A 15,444-nucleotide genomic window follows, 5' to 3' on the forward strand; every position below is an offset into this window, starting at 1 on the left:
TGGGGAAATTTGGCTGAGTGTGGCATAGGTAGATGAAGGTGGGTGTAATTGGAATAGGTCAGAGGGGAGGGTGGATCGGATAGATGGGAAGGAAGATGGACAGGTCATGAGGGCAGTGCCAAGTTAGAAGATTGGATCTGGAATAAGGCGGAGGTGGTAAAATGAGAAAACTGGTGAAATCCACATTATTTCCGTGTGTTTGGAGGGTCTCAAGGCTGAAGATGAGATGTTCTTCCATCGGGCGTCGGGTGGTTAGGGTTTGGCCATGGAGGAGGACCAGCATCTGCATGTCCTTGCCAGAGTGGAAGGGGGAGTTAGTGTTCAACCACTGAGCAGTAGGGTCGCTTTGCCCATGTGTCCCGGAGATGTTCTCTGAAGTGTTCTCTTCAGAGATGTCTTCATCTACCTATTGCACTGTCAGCTACCCTCTCCCTCGCGTGTGCACGCACACACATAAGCCCCCATTTATCTCTACCCCCTTGGCTCACAAGCCTCATTCCTGATTAAGGGCTTATGCCTGGAATTCTCCTGCTCCTCAGATGCTGCCTGGCCTGCTGTGCTTTTCTAGCTTCACATTATAGACTAATATTATTGCAAGTTTATTTCAGTAACCCTGAGCTGACTATTGGGTAGATGCACAAACCCTTCTCTTCCTCTGTTATTTGTTCACACACTCTTCCTTCTCAGGAAGATGGGCCCATTCTCTTTTCTGTACATCCATCTGTGGTGGAGAGTTCAAATCTATTGTGAGAATTTGTGCAGACCCTAAAGCTACCAGTGTTTTTTATTTGCACAGAAATCTCCTTCATAAATTATGACCTGTAATTCACCATGCTGAATTGGAAATTTGAAGTATGCAGGTAATTTGAAATATGAGAAGATTTAGCTGAAAAATGTATCTTCTTAACAATTTCACCGCCACACCAAAGGATTGTATCGTGAAATTGAGGATTGTTTAGAATGAGAGAGTAATCAGAGCATGAGTAACCCAATTGCACGATTGCAATTTGATGTAAATGTTGTACAGATATATAACAACAGATACTTAGTTTGACTTTTTGAGGGAACAAAGAATGATTAAGTTCAGAGAAGGATCCGTTACGCACACACTGTTTGAATGAACAAAAAGGAAGTTTTTTAAAAAAGGTTGTAAATTTCAGAGAAACCTTTCACATTGATGTCTATAGTGGCTCCCTGTGAAAGTACTGTAAGAAAATAATTATTGTGCAAAATGTTTCACATTTGGGTTGATCGCCCATAATGCGTGTATGTATCACATTACATACTACTGAATGGTTAATGAAGTGGAGTGATAGGAGACTCATGTGAAGCATTACATCCTGCACCAGCACAGACCAGTTGGACCAACTGGTTGTGTAGCTCACTTTCTATTTACGTGTTTGAGTTTCCTAGGGTCAGTGAATTCCTTTTAGGAATTCTTGTGCAAGTCTCTGTTTGGCTTGTCCGAGGATGGATGTGTTGTCCCAAAGTGGTGTCCTTCCTCATCCATATGTAAGAATGCTAGTGAGAGTGGGTCATGTTGTTTTGTAGCTAGTTGACGTTCATGTATTCAGGATTCTTAGAAGCAACTCTGGAACTCTATCAACAAACATAATGATTTGGATCCCATTTACCACCCCCTGAGAAAACAGGAAATGACATCACAAAACCTAGGAAACTCAAACATTTAAATAGAAAGCAAGCTACATTACCAGTACTTCATTTGGAGACTCACTGAAGATGTTACCTAGTATAGTGATGAAACACCTGAAAACTAACCTTCCAGCTCAGCGAGCAAACCTACATCCAGAATCTCAACCTGAGCTACAAATCTTCTCAAAGCTCACTATTTTCCACAATGTGAGGGACAGAAATTAAACTATTTTATATGTGGTTAGTTCAAAGAATTTGTCTATATTTATGAATTTATTTTTAATTATAATGACAATGATTTCTACTGTTCATCATAACAATAACTCAGTACAACTCCTAGCTGTTTCTCCTGTTTAGCAAATTTGGATGGTACACCCTTTATGCTTTTACTGACCCTTCTCCAAAGGCATTGGGTAACACCTGCTCAATGGGGTCTATTTCACTTTTTGAATCCAAATTTGTCTGCAAGTAGTTTTATAAATTTAGATTTATTACACTTGAACATATCTTTGTGAAGGAGAACATTGGGGAAAGAAATTCTTCTTTTGTAGCTCAATTGTTAATGTGCCTGGAGAATCTACTCTACGTCGTGACTTCCTGAGATTGCAGCAAGAAAACAAGGAGCGCTCTGAAGCCATGCGTAGGCAGCAAATCCTTCAAGAACAGCAGCTACGAGAGCAAGAAGAGTATAAAAGACAGCTCCTCGCAGAGCGTCAAAAGCGTATTGAACAACAGAAGGAACAAAGGCGACGACTTGAAGAAGTAAGAATTTAAAATCATGTCAAGACATTATGATTTGGGCATTTTTTCAGCAATATTAGAATGCTTTAAATATGAGTTAATGTTTGTGTCAAGTGCATTAAGACAATAGGCAAGTTTGGTTTGAAACAAGTTTGAAAAATTTTAACAAAGTATGTTACGTAACAAAACTTTATATCGACGTAGTTATTAGGCACATCACACTACTTTTGGTTTGAAACAAAGTTTACCTTGATGTGTAATTTTTTTTTGGTCATTATACACTAAAGGTTATCACTGGTTTTGCTTTTACTTGAAATTTCCTTTTTCCATTCCTATGTCAAAAGTAATCTGTTCTACCTTCTTCTCGCATATTGTTGGACTGTACCTTGCTGCTGTCTAAAGTTTTAGAAACTATTGCCTTTCAATTCTTGTATCACCTTGAAAATTTCTATCAAAAGTTGAAAGGCATTCCACTTATCAAGTGTTTACTGTACTTCTAGCATACAACCTTATTCTAAGAAACAATGGCCCAGAGAGGTTTTAATCATGTAGCTCCTTCTGCAATCCAAGCTTCCTTTTGACTATCTTCTTGCTGTTACACTTCATTGAAAATACAAGTGAATGTGATTTTTTTGCATGTGTGGTGTCCGGCCAGGGTTGTGATGAAGTATTCTCCACTTGCAGTTCCAACAACACTCAAGAAGCTTGTCACCATCCAAGTTCAAAGCAGCCTGCTTGATTAGCACTCCATCTGCAAACTTTAATATTAAGTCCATTCATCTCTGGTGCATTAGTAGCAACAGTGTATACCATTTATAAGATATATTGCAACAACTCAACTAGGTTCCTTCGATAGCACCTTCCAAATCAGTGACCTCTTGTCCCTTGAAGGAGAAGGATAACAGATGGGAACACCACCTGGAAGTTCCTCTTCAAGCCTCTATCAATCTGATTTGGAATTAAATTGTCATTGCTTTGTTGTTATGGGGTTAAAATCGTGGAAGTCTGATCCGATTGTCTGTGGCTGTACCTAAAATATATGGACTGCAGTGATTCAAGAAGGGACCTCACCACCACCTCGTCAAATGCAATTAGAGATGGGCAGTAAATGCCGGCCCACCCATTGGCAACCACATTTTGTCAATTAAGTTTATTTTAAAAAGAAACAAATTTATTTGATATGGCAAGGACATGAAGCTAGAGGTGTTTCAATGTTTTTGCCATCCTTATCCTTTGTAGACACTAGAAATCATGGGTATAGACTGTGAAAGGAACCTTGACAAGTTGTTAAAGTGCATCTGGTGGATGATGCACACTGCAGCCAACAGCAGAGGGAATTCATGTTCTGAAGTGATGGATTGGGTGTGGATTAAGTAGACTACTATGTCCCTGAGGATATTAAACTTCCTGAGGGTTGTTGGAGTTGTGCTCAGTCAAGTAAATGGAGGATTTCACAGTCCAGACTTGGGCTGAGAGTTGGTGGACAGGCTTGGAGAGCCAGGAGATATGAGGTACAGAGGAACCTCGGTTATCTGGCATTCGATTATCTGAATATTGGATTACCCGGCAAGATTGTAAGGTTGTGATGCTCAGCTAAACTGTTATCTGGCATTCGGTTATTTAGAATTTGATTAATGGAATGAAATACTGCTCAACCATGTCCTTCGGATAATCGACGTTCCTCTCTTCTTGCTGCAGAATTCCTAATTTCTAAGTTCATGTCATGTTACTTACCCAGACGTCCCAGTAAATCATCTAGTCTATGAATTTGCCATCTACCCTGCCAGATAACTTCAGTGAAGATACAACAGCAGTAATGTGAGATATGGATGTAATAGAAGTGGAGGGGGGTACAGATGAGATTTACCACAATATTGCCCAGAATGGAAAGTTTCAGTTATGAAGAGAGATTGGACAGACTGGAGTTGTTTTCCTTAGAGCAGAGGAGATTGAAAGAGGACACGATTGAGATATATAACATTGAGGGACAGGATAGATAGGGTAGACAGGAAAAAACATTTCTCCTTGATGGAGGATCAATTACCAGATTTAAATTAAGAAGAGGCGCAAAATTTAGAGGCGATGTGAGGAAAAACCTTCAACCAGAGGATGGTGGGTATCTGGAGCTCACTGCCTGTAAGGGTGGTGGAGATAGAGACTCTCATGACATGAAGAAGTATTTAGATGTACACTTGTGATACCAAGCCCCTCACAGCTAGAGCCAATGCTGGAAAATGGGATTATAATAGGTGGATTTTTTTACATGTATGGATGTGTTGGGCCAAAGGTTGTACATCTCAGTGACACAGTGAAAAGCAGATGCTTAGAGTCTGTTGCCAGGCATGAATTTTGCTAACTGAGAAATGAGAAATGGTTCTGAGTGCTGCAATTATCAGCAAGTATCCCTGACTTGACCTTGTGATGGTGTGGGAGTGTCATTGTTGAAACAGCTGAAGATGGTTAAGCCTGTGTCTCTATTCTGAAGAATTATTGCAGTGATATTCCAAGGTTTAAGCTAAGTGGCCTCCAGCAACTACGTCCATCTGGTATGACTCAGGCCAGTGACGCATTTTCTTTTTTGATCCCTACTGACGTCAATTTTATATTGGCTCCACGATACCACACTCCGAGATGTTAAGGTGAAGTCGCGTTCACCTCATCTTTGGAATTTGGCATGTTTGGAACAATAGTATAATGAGGTTTGGAGCCACATTGTGGCAGTATCTGAACAGAACAACAGTCAGTAGGCTATTTGAAAGCACTGTCAATGCACCATGGATTTGTCCTGATTTTTTTATGGAAGGCATATACCTAAACAATTTGCAGATTGTCAGGTAAATGCTCTTCTTGTAGCTACCTTGAAGCAGCTTGGCTTGAGCTTGTGCTGCTAATGCAGCACAAATGATCAGCACTGTAGCCAGGATTGTTGTCATGATCCTCTGTATTTTCTTTAAGAAAGTGCTCTCCGTTATGTTTTTAATCAAATGGCATGGATCAAATTGGCTGAAGACTGGCTTTTATGATGGTGGATAGCTCAGTAGGAGGCCAAGATGGTACAGTGACTGGATCTACTTGATGTTTGTGGAGCCGCCTTCTCCTGTTGGTTGTTTAATTCCCTGCCACTTTTTGTGACTGGATGTAACAGGATTGCATATTTAAGATCTTGATTTATTATGCTGTTTGGCATGGCTATCAGGCTATCATTTTAATTGGCATCAATGTAAAATAGATCAAGCAACTTCAAACTGATGATAGGCACGAGAAGCTGTGGCCAAGAGCAATAGAATTGCATTCCATCACAATCTGTACTCTCACTCTATTGCATTATCATCAAGTCCATGACAACAACTGGTACAATGAGGAGTGTAGAATATCAGATGAGCAGTGCCAGGAATATCAAGATTTGCCAACTTCTGGTGAGCCAGAGGACATACATGCTAAACAGCAGTAGCAGAATAGAAAGAGCCAAGCAATCCCAAAACCAATGGATCAAGATTGTGCTGCACGATTTAATGGCTTTTTAGGCAATTTGAGATAGTTAAGAGTCAACTATATTGCTGTTGGGTCTGGACTTCAAAACAAACCACAAACTCTGTAAGAAGGCCGGGTTTCCTTGTGCAAAGGAAGGAAGTATCATGGGCAATTTTTAAAAAAATGATTTTCAGGTAGTACCATTGTCACCATACTGATAATAGTTTATCTTTCCAAAAGTGTTATCAATTCATTTAAATTCTTAACCCACATGATAGGGTTTGATACTACCCCCATTCTGCAAGATCACCAGACCAACCCTCTGGCTTACTACTCCAGTAATTCATTCACTATGCTACCGTATTTTAATTTACAAACTGCTGTTAATCTAAACAATCAACATGATTGTTGTAATTCTTTTTACCATTAAATGTGATCGCAATTTTGCCATCGTTGTAGATAATGAGAGAGATTATAAATGCTGTTTTACTCAAGAAACAGGTTTATAGCAAAAAGGTCGAATACTGTTGGAACTTTGCTCAATAATGCAAAATTTGTACATGAAATCAAGGAAAAAAAGTGAGAATCGAGTAAGAAAAATAGATGGACAAATTCAGTAGCTAAGCAATGGGCAGAAATTACAACTGATAATTGTCTGGTAGTGCAAAATTTGAAAAAGGAACACTTCATCATAGTTTTTATATTGTATCCATCAGGATGTTTTGCAAAAAATATCATAATAAAGGGAATCTTCTACTGGATGAGAATAGATCATTGGGATGGTCAGTGGAATCTGGTAGAGGCATTCTGATGGAGAATGCTTGAGTCAATGATGTCTGACAGTTAACTGCAGCCCCTGTTTAAATTTTAAACAAAGCAGTTTGATTCTGAGTGGTCAAATATTATCCTGGAAAATGAAGAGGTCAGCAGAGAAAAAGGCTGGGGTTCAGATCATCGCATTACTAGGTAATGAGATGGGGACAAGTGTCAAACTAAGGAATTTGGCTTAATAAACTTGATTAACATCAAAGCACTGCAGGTCCTCGAGTTCTGAAAGGAAAAAAAGCAAAATGCTGAAGAAACTCAGCATCTGTGGAGAGAGAAAAAGAGTGAACTTTTAGAGTCTGGTATGTCCCTTCAGTTCCACCCCATCACTCACTCATTCCCAGGGTATTTCTCCCTGCCCCCACCACCTGCAACCCCCCCCCTCCACCTTCCTGTATGATTTATGCAATATGGAAAGTCTAACTCACCCATTGCACACAAACTTAATGAGAAGTTTACTTTTCAATTTTCTGAGCAGTTGCTAGGTTCAGGTTCGGGTATACATGCAGTCATTGCAATTACTTCGTTTCCAACCCTCAATGCCAAAATTAACGGTGCTGCCAAAAGATTATTTGGGGTCTCACGCACAAATGAGTATTTGTGATACATGGATTTCAGTGCCAGCGAGATGCTTGGTATGTTAACTATAAATCAGATGAAGATCAGATTTATAAATCAGATCAGATGAAACAGCATATAACTCCACCAGCTTAAACTTGCAAAATTCAAACATGGTGTTCAACATTAGATGTGATTGAACAGGGTTTTCTGGATAATTCTGTGTGCAACCAATTTTAGATTGTCAGTTGGCCTCAATATGATGCATTTGTGTGCACTGAAAGCTACATACAGACAGCGTCCTATTCTTTAAGCAGATGTATGTGCAATGTGCCTGTTTCACTTCAGGAAAATGGGCGGTAGCTAATTTCAGTTCATTTGTTAGGCTAATACCATGACCAGCCTGCTTGGTTTACAATTAAAACAATGGCGGACAGTTAATTAGCAATCATTACTAACTGGTGTATTCTCCATGGCAACATCTCCATCGGTCAGACATGACTTGTAAATCAATTAACACTATCCTCTCATATAGTATAAATGCTAGTTTTCCCTTTGATGTGATATTCTTGTGAATTGTCCTGATGAGTGGAAGACAAAACATTTTGATAAAATATTTCTGTTTTTCAGCAATAATATTTAAAGCTCATCCTCATTCTGCTTGGGCAAAACCCTTTTCAAATTGCATGTCGTAGTATGTGTGGTTGTTTTGAAATCACCTCTTAGTTCGAATGTACAGTAAATAAATTGTTTACATTTACCCTGTTTTAACTTTTGGGTAAGTGCTTAAAAGCACACTTTAAGTGCTCTATATTGTTCTCTCAGCTGTATTTTCAAAAGATAGTCATAGAAACATTTGTAAAGCTGCAAATGAAATGTGTGTACTACCCTTGGCTAATTCTCCAAAAATATTCATTGTAAAATCCAGGAAGTGACCACAAGATGGTTATTAATTTTGTATCTGTGATTAAGTCTTAATTATTTACACTTACAGACAAGCTCCGCCGAAGTGTACATTGCCTGACAGTGGAATAGCTACTTGTTCAAACTTTGTTAAACCATTTATATAATGCCATTTTTATGCAATTCCTTTTTCGATTTATAAATATGGCACATTTGGAATCAAATGATGGAAAGCCCAGAACTGACATTTGTGCCAAAGTTAATTTGGGTGAATACAACAAATCAGTTATATGGGACCTAACTGAGCATTTTGTTTGTTTGAGTAGCAGCAGAGAAGGGAGCGAGAAGCACGAAGACAGCAGGAACGCGAGCAGAGAAGACGTGAGCAGGAGGAAAAGCGAAAATTGGAGGAACTGGAACGCCGAAAGAAGGAAGAGGAAGAAAGAAGAAGGGCAGAAGAAGAAAAGAGGCGAGTGGAGAGAGAGCAGGTGATTTTTGTTGTCGCTTTTCATTTACTTAATACAGAGCCAAGAATTTGCTGTCTCAGTTATCAAAATGATATTCTGTGTGCTAGTTTGAATTTATTCTACTCATTTTGCTACATGAGCAATAGTTTGGGTCCATATGACTGTTGACCATACTACTTGTGGGCAGCACGGTGGCACAGTGGTTAGCATTGCTGTCTCACAGCGCCTGAGACCCGGGTTCAATTCCCGACTCAGGCGACTGACTGTCTGGAGTTTGCACGTTCTTCCCGTGTCTGCGTGGGTTTCCTCTGGGTGCTCCGGTTTCCTCCCACAGTCCAAAGATGTGCGGGTCAGGTGAATTGGCCATGCTAAATTGCCCGTAGTGTTAGGTAAGGGATAAATATAGGGGTATGGGTGGGTTGCGCTTCAGCGGGTCGGTGTGGATTTGTTGGGCCGAAGGGCCTGTTTCCACACTAAGTAATCTAATCTAATTAGATGACTGGCAAGGTATATCCAAGCAAACTGAAACAAACAATGCCTCATTCTTTCACTGTACTGATAGAGCAAAACATGTACCTCATTCATTCTCCCACCTAATAGTGTAACTGAGAGCATTCAAAAGCATAGCACAAGTAATTTGCAGCACATTGTCCATTCCCATTTCATTTTTCATTCACTGTGTTCCTCACTACTTCATTCTCTGTCTTTCTCCACTGTTCCTACTCCCCATCTGTCTTGTATCAGAACTCAATCTTTCCACAGCGTTTGTGTTAAGTTCAACATTGAAGACATCAGATGTGAAATTTATAATCCTCTTGCTGTTTCCTTTTAAAAATTTTAATGGTCAAACATTTTAACATGACTGGATGTGGCGAAATTTAGATTTCTGTGGTGAATCTGGGTGTTTTTTTTATGATTATATCCTTTAGTTTGCAGTCATTTAAAAACCATGAAGCAGGCTCGGCATAATTTAAAATTTGCCGCTTCAAATCCTGTTTGATATCCCTTAACACTGGGCATTTCACACTTACTGAGCCAAATTAAGCTGAGAATAGCTTTAGAAAAAGATATAAATAGTGTTGCCTTTTTGTATTCATTAGCAATTTAGCAGTACATCTTGTTGGTGCATGCCAAATGTCTAAATAATCACTAAAGCATGATCCTCTGAGTGTAATTTCTTTTATTTTGAGGGCATATCATTTAAATGCTGATATAGTCAAATGGTAGATGTGGTATTGTATTTCAATAACTTAACTTCTCTTGTTCAAGGGCATTGCCATGATAAGACTTAGACTGGTTATTTTACTACATAGAGCCTTGGTGAGAGTGCATCTGAATTATGATGTGCAGTTTTGGTCTCCTTATACTTGTCATGGTGGGAGTACATTGAAGGTTCACCAAATTAATTCCTGAGATGGCAGGCTGTTTTTGGAGGAAACATTAAATAGATTTGGTTTTTCTGGAGTTCAGGAGAGATGATCTCATTCAAACCTACAAAAGTTTTACAAGGCTTGGCAAAGTAGATCTGGGATCTATACTATCCCTGGCACATGGAACTAGAATAAGGAGAGGCTGTTTCAGAGTAAGGGGCAGGCCATTTAGGAGTGAGGAGGAGGCATTTTTTCATTTAAAAGATGGTAAATCTTTGGACTTTCCTACCACAGGGAGCTAGAAAGATTCAGACGTTGTTTTTGTTTAAGAGCTTGATAGTTTTTTTTTAATATTGAGGACATTAAGGGATACAGGAATAATGTAGGAAAATGGTGTTGAAGTAAAAGACACAGCCTTGATTTCATTGAATAGCAGAATGCAAAGGGCATATTACTCCTCTTTCTTATGTTCTCCAATTACAATTGTTGTACGTTCCCTTGCTTTCAGGTCTTGTGGCCCAACAATTGTATAATTGTCAAGGAACAACATGGCTTAAGGAATGGCTTTCAATAGAATTAGAGAGACCTTATGCAAAAGTTAATTGTGTGCCAGGTAGTTTGTGTACCTTCGCTTTTTTGACTAATCTGGGGTATAGAGAAGAAATGTAATTATATCAAAGTTGTGTTAAAAAATAAACAACAATTATACCTTTCTGACAAATGGCAACTGAATGTTTTTCACAGCTTATTCAATCGTGCCTTCAGTATGAGTTCAATGAAGCCTTGTACGTTTGCAAGGTCAGGGAAGCAGTCCCTCAGAAGAGGTGTAAATACACGATTTCTAGTTTAAACTTGTATTTTGTTTACACACTATTGTGTAATTTTTGCAACAGGAGTACATCAGACGTCAGCTTGAAGAGGAGCAACGTCATTTGGAAATTCTTCAGCAACAGTTACTTCAAGAACAGGCCATGTTATTGGTAACTTGTTCGCTCAGTTGTCTGACTGGCAGTTTCACTGCTGCCTTAGTTCACTGTGTCATAATGCTTATGTCTAATAGCCAGCTGATCAGTCTATTGGGGAGTTAACATAATAGTCCAATAGCTCACCAAAATAGCCTCAGCACACAATTGTCATTGAATTGTATGACAACAATTCAGTCACAAACTGGAAATGTAAGGGCAAAAAGAATTAAATGAATGTCACTGCTTTAAACACAATCCTTTCTGTGGAAGAAATCAAATCATTAAAATTGTAGGCTAATATATAATTAAACACCAGCCTTTCTCTCCTAGAAAACCTGGTTTGTCATTGTGACAGATGAGCAAAATTTTAAAGCACATTTTTCTGTTCCCCTCCAAACTAGCACTACTGTACTTTAGGTTTGTATGGATGGGTTATAATATGTTCATTTGGATTGTACAAGTCCCCCTCGTAGGCATTCATTCCATTACATGCTACAAATTTGTCACCTTTACCCCCACCTCCACCTCCATCCACCTATTGCACTCTTTGCTACTTTCTCCCCAGCTTTTCTCTCTCCTTACCCCACCTCCCCCATTTATCTCTCACCCTTCGAGGCTCCCAGCCTCATTCCTGATGAAGGGCTCTGGCCCGAAATGTCAATTCTCCTGCTCCTCAGATGCTACCTGACCTGCTGTGCTTTTCCAGCAACGCACTCGCCACTCTGATCTCCAGCACCGACAGACCTCACTTTCTACCATTTCGTTCATCACAGCCTGCCAATGTGAAAATGTCCTGTTTGTCCTGACTCTCTATTTCATATCTGGATTGACTGTTAAAGTTAATGTATTAGACCAATTCCATGAACTCTTATCTTGTCTATTTAACTTGATTGTGGCACCTTATCAAATGCTTTTGATAATACGCCATCCACTGCTTCTGTTTTATCTATCCCTATAGATATGTCCACAAAAATAAACTCTAATAAATTTGTCAAAGCAGTGTTTCCCTTTCATAAAGTGATGTCGACTATGGTCATGCTGTGATTTTCTAAGTATATCTTTCTAAGTACATTTGATAAGGTACCTCACGGCAGGCTGCTACAAAAGGTTCATGAGTTCCATGGTTAGCTGGCTAGGCGGACACAGAACTAGCTTGGTCATAGAAGACTGATAGTAGTGGTGGAAGAGTGCTTTTCGGAATATATAGTGAGGAGGAAAATGTAGGTGGGAATTGGTCAGATCTTAGTCTGAAGTTCCTCCGATAATGTTCCATTACTTATTTTAATAGCCTTTCGTTTCTCTAATTAGCCCCTTGTCTAATGTGTGTCTTCTGCTGTGAAGACTGACACAAAACATTTGTTTAATGTTTGTCTTTTTCCACATTTTGTGATGAGGCATACAGTGGTTCATAATTTTGTTACTTAAAATCAAAGCCTCTTTTAAAAAAAACACAACCTATCAAAATGGGAATGCGTGAAATTGAATATGATTTTCCTGAAGTAAAATTTCACCACTACTACATTAACTTGTTTTGTATATGGCACTGAGTTTCCTCTTAGAAAATTTGAAACCATTGTTTGTTGGAAGTTTGTGAATTTTCTAATCCACAGCCAATTACTAATGTGATATCATAATGTTTGAGACTGTGTGCTTTTGGCTGACACTAAAAATTCTCTGCGAACCAGCTACACGTTCACGACTGTTGTAAATTCATGGCTGTGGTGTAAATTATGCTTTAGGTGACTTTGAAGTATATAAGTTGCCTAATGAAGTGTTTCAGCCACTGTGAAAACTTAGTTTTACAAATTCCATAAAAAGCAGCATGTAACTATCATATTCCAAGCCACATTATAAATTAGAAACTGTAACTTAATACATGTACCATGTTCTTAAAGGAATACAAGTGGCGTGAAATGGAGGAACAGCGACAGGCTGAGAGATTGCAGCGTCAGTTACAGCAGGAGCAAGCTTACCTTCTATCTCTCCAGCACGATCACAGACAGCAAGAGAGGAATAAACCTTATCAGGCACCAGAGCCTAAATCTCTCTTTGAAACAACAGATAGAAGTAGAGAGGTAAGAGGACAGATGTTCATCAGATGTTTGTCATAAAAGTAGGCTGAGAGAAAAATGTTCAAACATTTTCGACATTGCAATTGACATTAACTTCAATTAAGCACCGTGACCTGTTTTTTACTATCTGGCTGCCATTACTTTCCACTTTTATACTGAAAATAAGTTACAACTATATGGTCCCCGACTCGTAATGCCTGTACTTGTGAACAAGATCCTACTGTGCTGTTAATTTTAAGAATCAAACCTGCAAATGTCCACTCAAACTTAGAATCATAGAACCCCTACAGTGTGGAAGCAGGCCATTCAGCCCAATGAATCCACACCGACCCTCCAAAGAGCATCGCACCCCCTTACTCTCTCCCTGTAACCCTGCATTTCCCATGGCTAACTCACTCAGCCTGCACATCGCTGGATGCTATGGGCAATTTAGCAAGGCCAATCCAACTCACCTACACACCTTTGGACTGTGGGAGGAAACTGGGGCACCCAGAGGAAATCCACGCAGACACGGGGAGAACGTGCAAACTCCACACAGACAGTTGCCTGAGGCTGGAATTGAACCCAGGTCCGTGGCACTGAGACTTCTCACATGCTCTAATCAGGATGTTCCTAACTACATATTCCTATTCTCTAAACAGAGTCAATTTAGGTAAAGGGGCAGTAGAGATCTAGGTGTTCTTGTACATCAGTCAATGAAAGCAAGCATGCAGGTAGAGCAGGCAGTGAAGAAAGCTCATAGCATGCTGGCCTTCATAACAAGAGGAATTGAGTATAGAAGCAAAGAGGTCCTTCTGCAGCTGTACAGGGCCCTGGTGAGACTGCACCTGGAATATTGTGCGCAGTTTTGGTCTCCATATTTGAGGAAAGACGTTCTGGCTGTTGAGGGAGTGTAGCATAGGTTCACGAGGTCAATTCCTGGAATGGCCAGACTATCTTATGCTGAAAGATTGGAGCGACTGGGCTTGTATACGCTTGAGTTTAGAAGACTGAGAGGGGATCTGATTGAGACGTATAACGTTATGAAAGGATTGGACACTTTGGAGGCAGGAAACGTGTTTCTGCTGATGGTTAAGTCCCGAACCAGAGGACACAGTTTAAAAATAAGAGGTAGGCCACTTAGAACAAAGTTGAGGAGAAACTTCTTCACCCAGAGAGTTGCGGGTGTATGGAATGCTCTGCCCCAGAAGGCTATGGATGCCAAGTTTCTGGATACTTTCAAGAAAGAGTTGGATAGAACTCTTAAGGATAGTGGAATAAAGGGTTATGGGGATAAGGCAGAAACAGGATACTGATTGAGGATGATCAGCCATGATCATAATGAATGGTGGTTCTGGCTCGAAGGGCAGAATGGCCTACTCCTGCACTTATTGTATATTGAACTATCTGTGGTAGAAATTTATATGCTGAAACTTGCTCTAATGGAACAAAAATTGTATTGAGATTAAGTTCTAGATGAAAGGTGATTCATTGTTTAGAAAGTAGATAATTCTTCAAAATGACTGATTAGATTTATCTGTATATACATGAACTATTAGCACCCCACTTCCAATTCCACCTTCAGCATCTATCTCTTTTACTTCTTACCATTCGAAAGTTGTCACTCAAATTTGGGTATTGGAGCTACATTTTTCAGCACCCAACTGACCTTGGAAAAGCAGAGTCTTTAAAATAAAGTGAGTCTTTAAAATAAAGTTTGGGTCTTGCTTGACCCAAACTGATTCTCATGTTATGGTGGAGGTCTCACTGCTATGTAATGAGGCGGTGTAGCCCAGCAGCTTTGGTAATGTGAACTGCTATCGGGTGAGAAAGTGGAGGTATTACCCTTGGGGGAATCCCCTGTGTTCCAAGGAAGCATGCACCTAAGTCAGAGGGTGACAGTAAAATCTCCCAACTTTACCCTCGCCCCCTGACTTCTATAAACTGGCCCCACCATCACACTGGAACCTCCTGAACATATCTGTCCAAAATATTAGAGTGGTCACTGAGCATGGGCTCTGACTTCCCTTCCTTGGGAACTGGCTGTAGTCTCCGCAGTGGCAGTCTCGATCTTGATGCTTCTGGGACTACAGAGCTACTTGTCAGGTTGGCAATTCATGAAGATAAGATGTTTTCCCAGCTTAGGTTGGATATTCAACTCTAAAGCAATAAAGCCCGTCCCTAGCTTATTGTCACTGCTGACTTAAGTTGGCCGACTGGATGCTAATTTTCCTGCTGCTTTTTGACAACATTTCTGGCTCATTTGACAGCAGTCTTTTATCTGAGAGAGTCGGAAGATTGTTGGTTCAAGTCTAAATCCGAAGACATGAATGCGCAAGTAAAAATTGATGCTCCAGTGTTATGTGCCAGAGATGTTGAAATGTGATGTTGAACTTGAGGCTTCTCTGTCCTCTTTGAACATAAGAGAGCCAATATACTG

The 15,444-nt window shown here is 39.9% G+C and overlaps 1 protein-coding gene across 4 annotated transcripts in view; it reads left to right on the plus strand.

Moving 5' to 3' along the window:
* The window catches only part of LOC132816435 (mitogen-activated protein kinase kinase kinase kinase 4), a 263,375-nt gene that overhangs the window by 200,460 nt on the left and 47,471 nt on the right, over window positions 1-15,444 (plus strand). For 2 of the 4 annotated variants that reach the window (XM_060826011.1, XM_060826014.1), the window contains exons 12-15: window positions 2,205-2,415; window positions 8,478-8,639; window positions 10,882-10,968; window positions 12,849-13,028. In XM_060826011.1, the coding sequence (XP_060681994.1) occupies window positions 2,205-2,415; window positions 8,478-8,639; window positions 10,882-10,968; window positions 12,849-13,028 (640 nt within the window). The remainder of the gene's footprint in view (window positions 1-2,204; window positions 2,416-8,477; window positions 8,640-10,881; window positions 10,969-12,848; window positions 13,029-15,444) is intronic. The other 2 variants (XM_060826013.1, XM_060826015.1) reach the window with 1 other exon arrangement.

This window comes from Hemiscyllium ocellatum, chromosome 6, assembly GCF_020745735.1.
Source record: "Hemiscyllium ocellatum isolate sHemOce1 chromosome 6, sHemOce1.pat.X.cur, whole genome shotgun sequence".
Taxonomy (NCBI): domain Eukaryota; kingdom Metazoa; phylum Chordata; class Chondrichthyes; order Orectolobiformes; family Hemiscylliidae; genus Hemiscyllium; species Hemiscyllium ocellatum.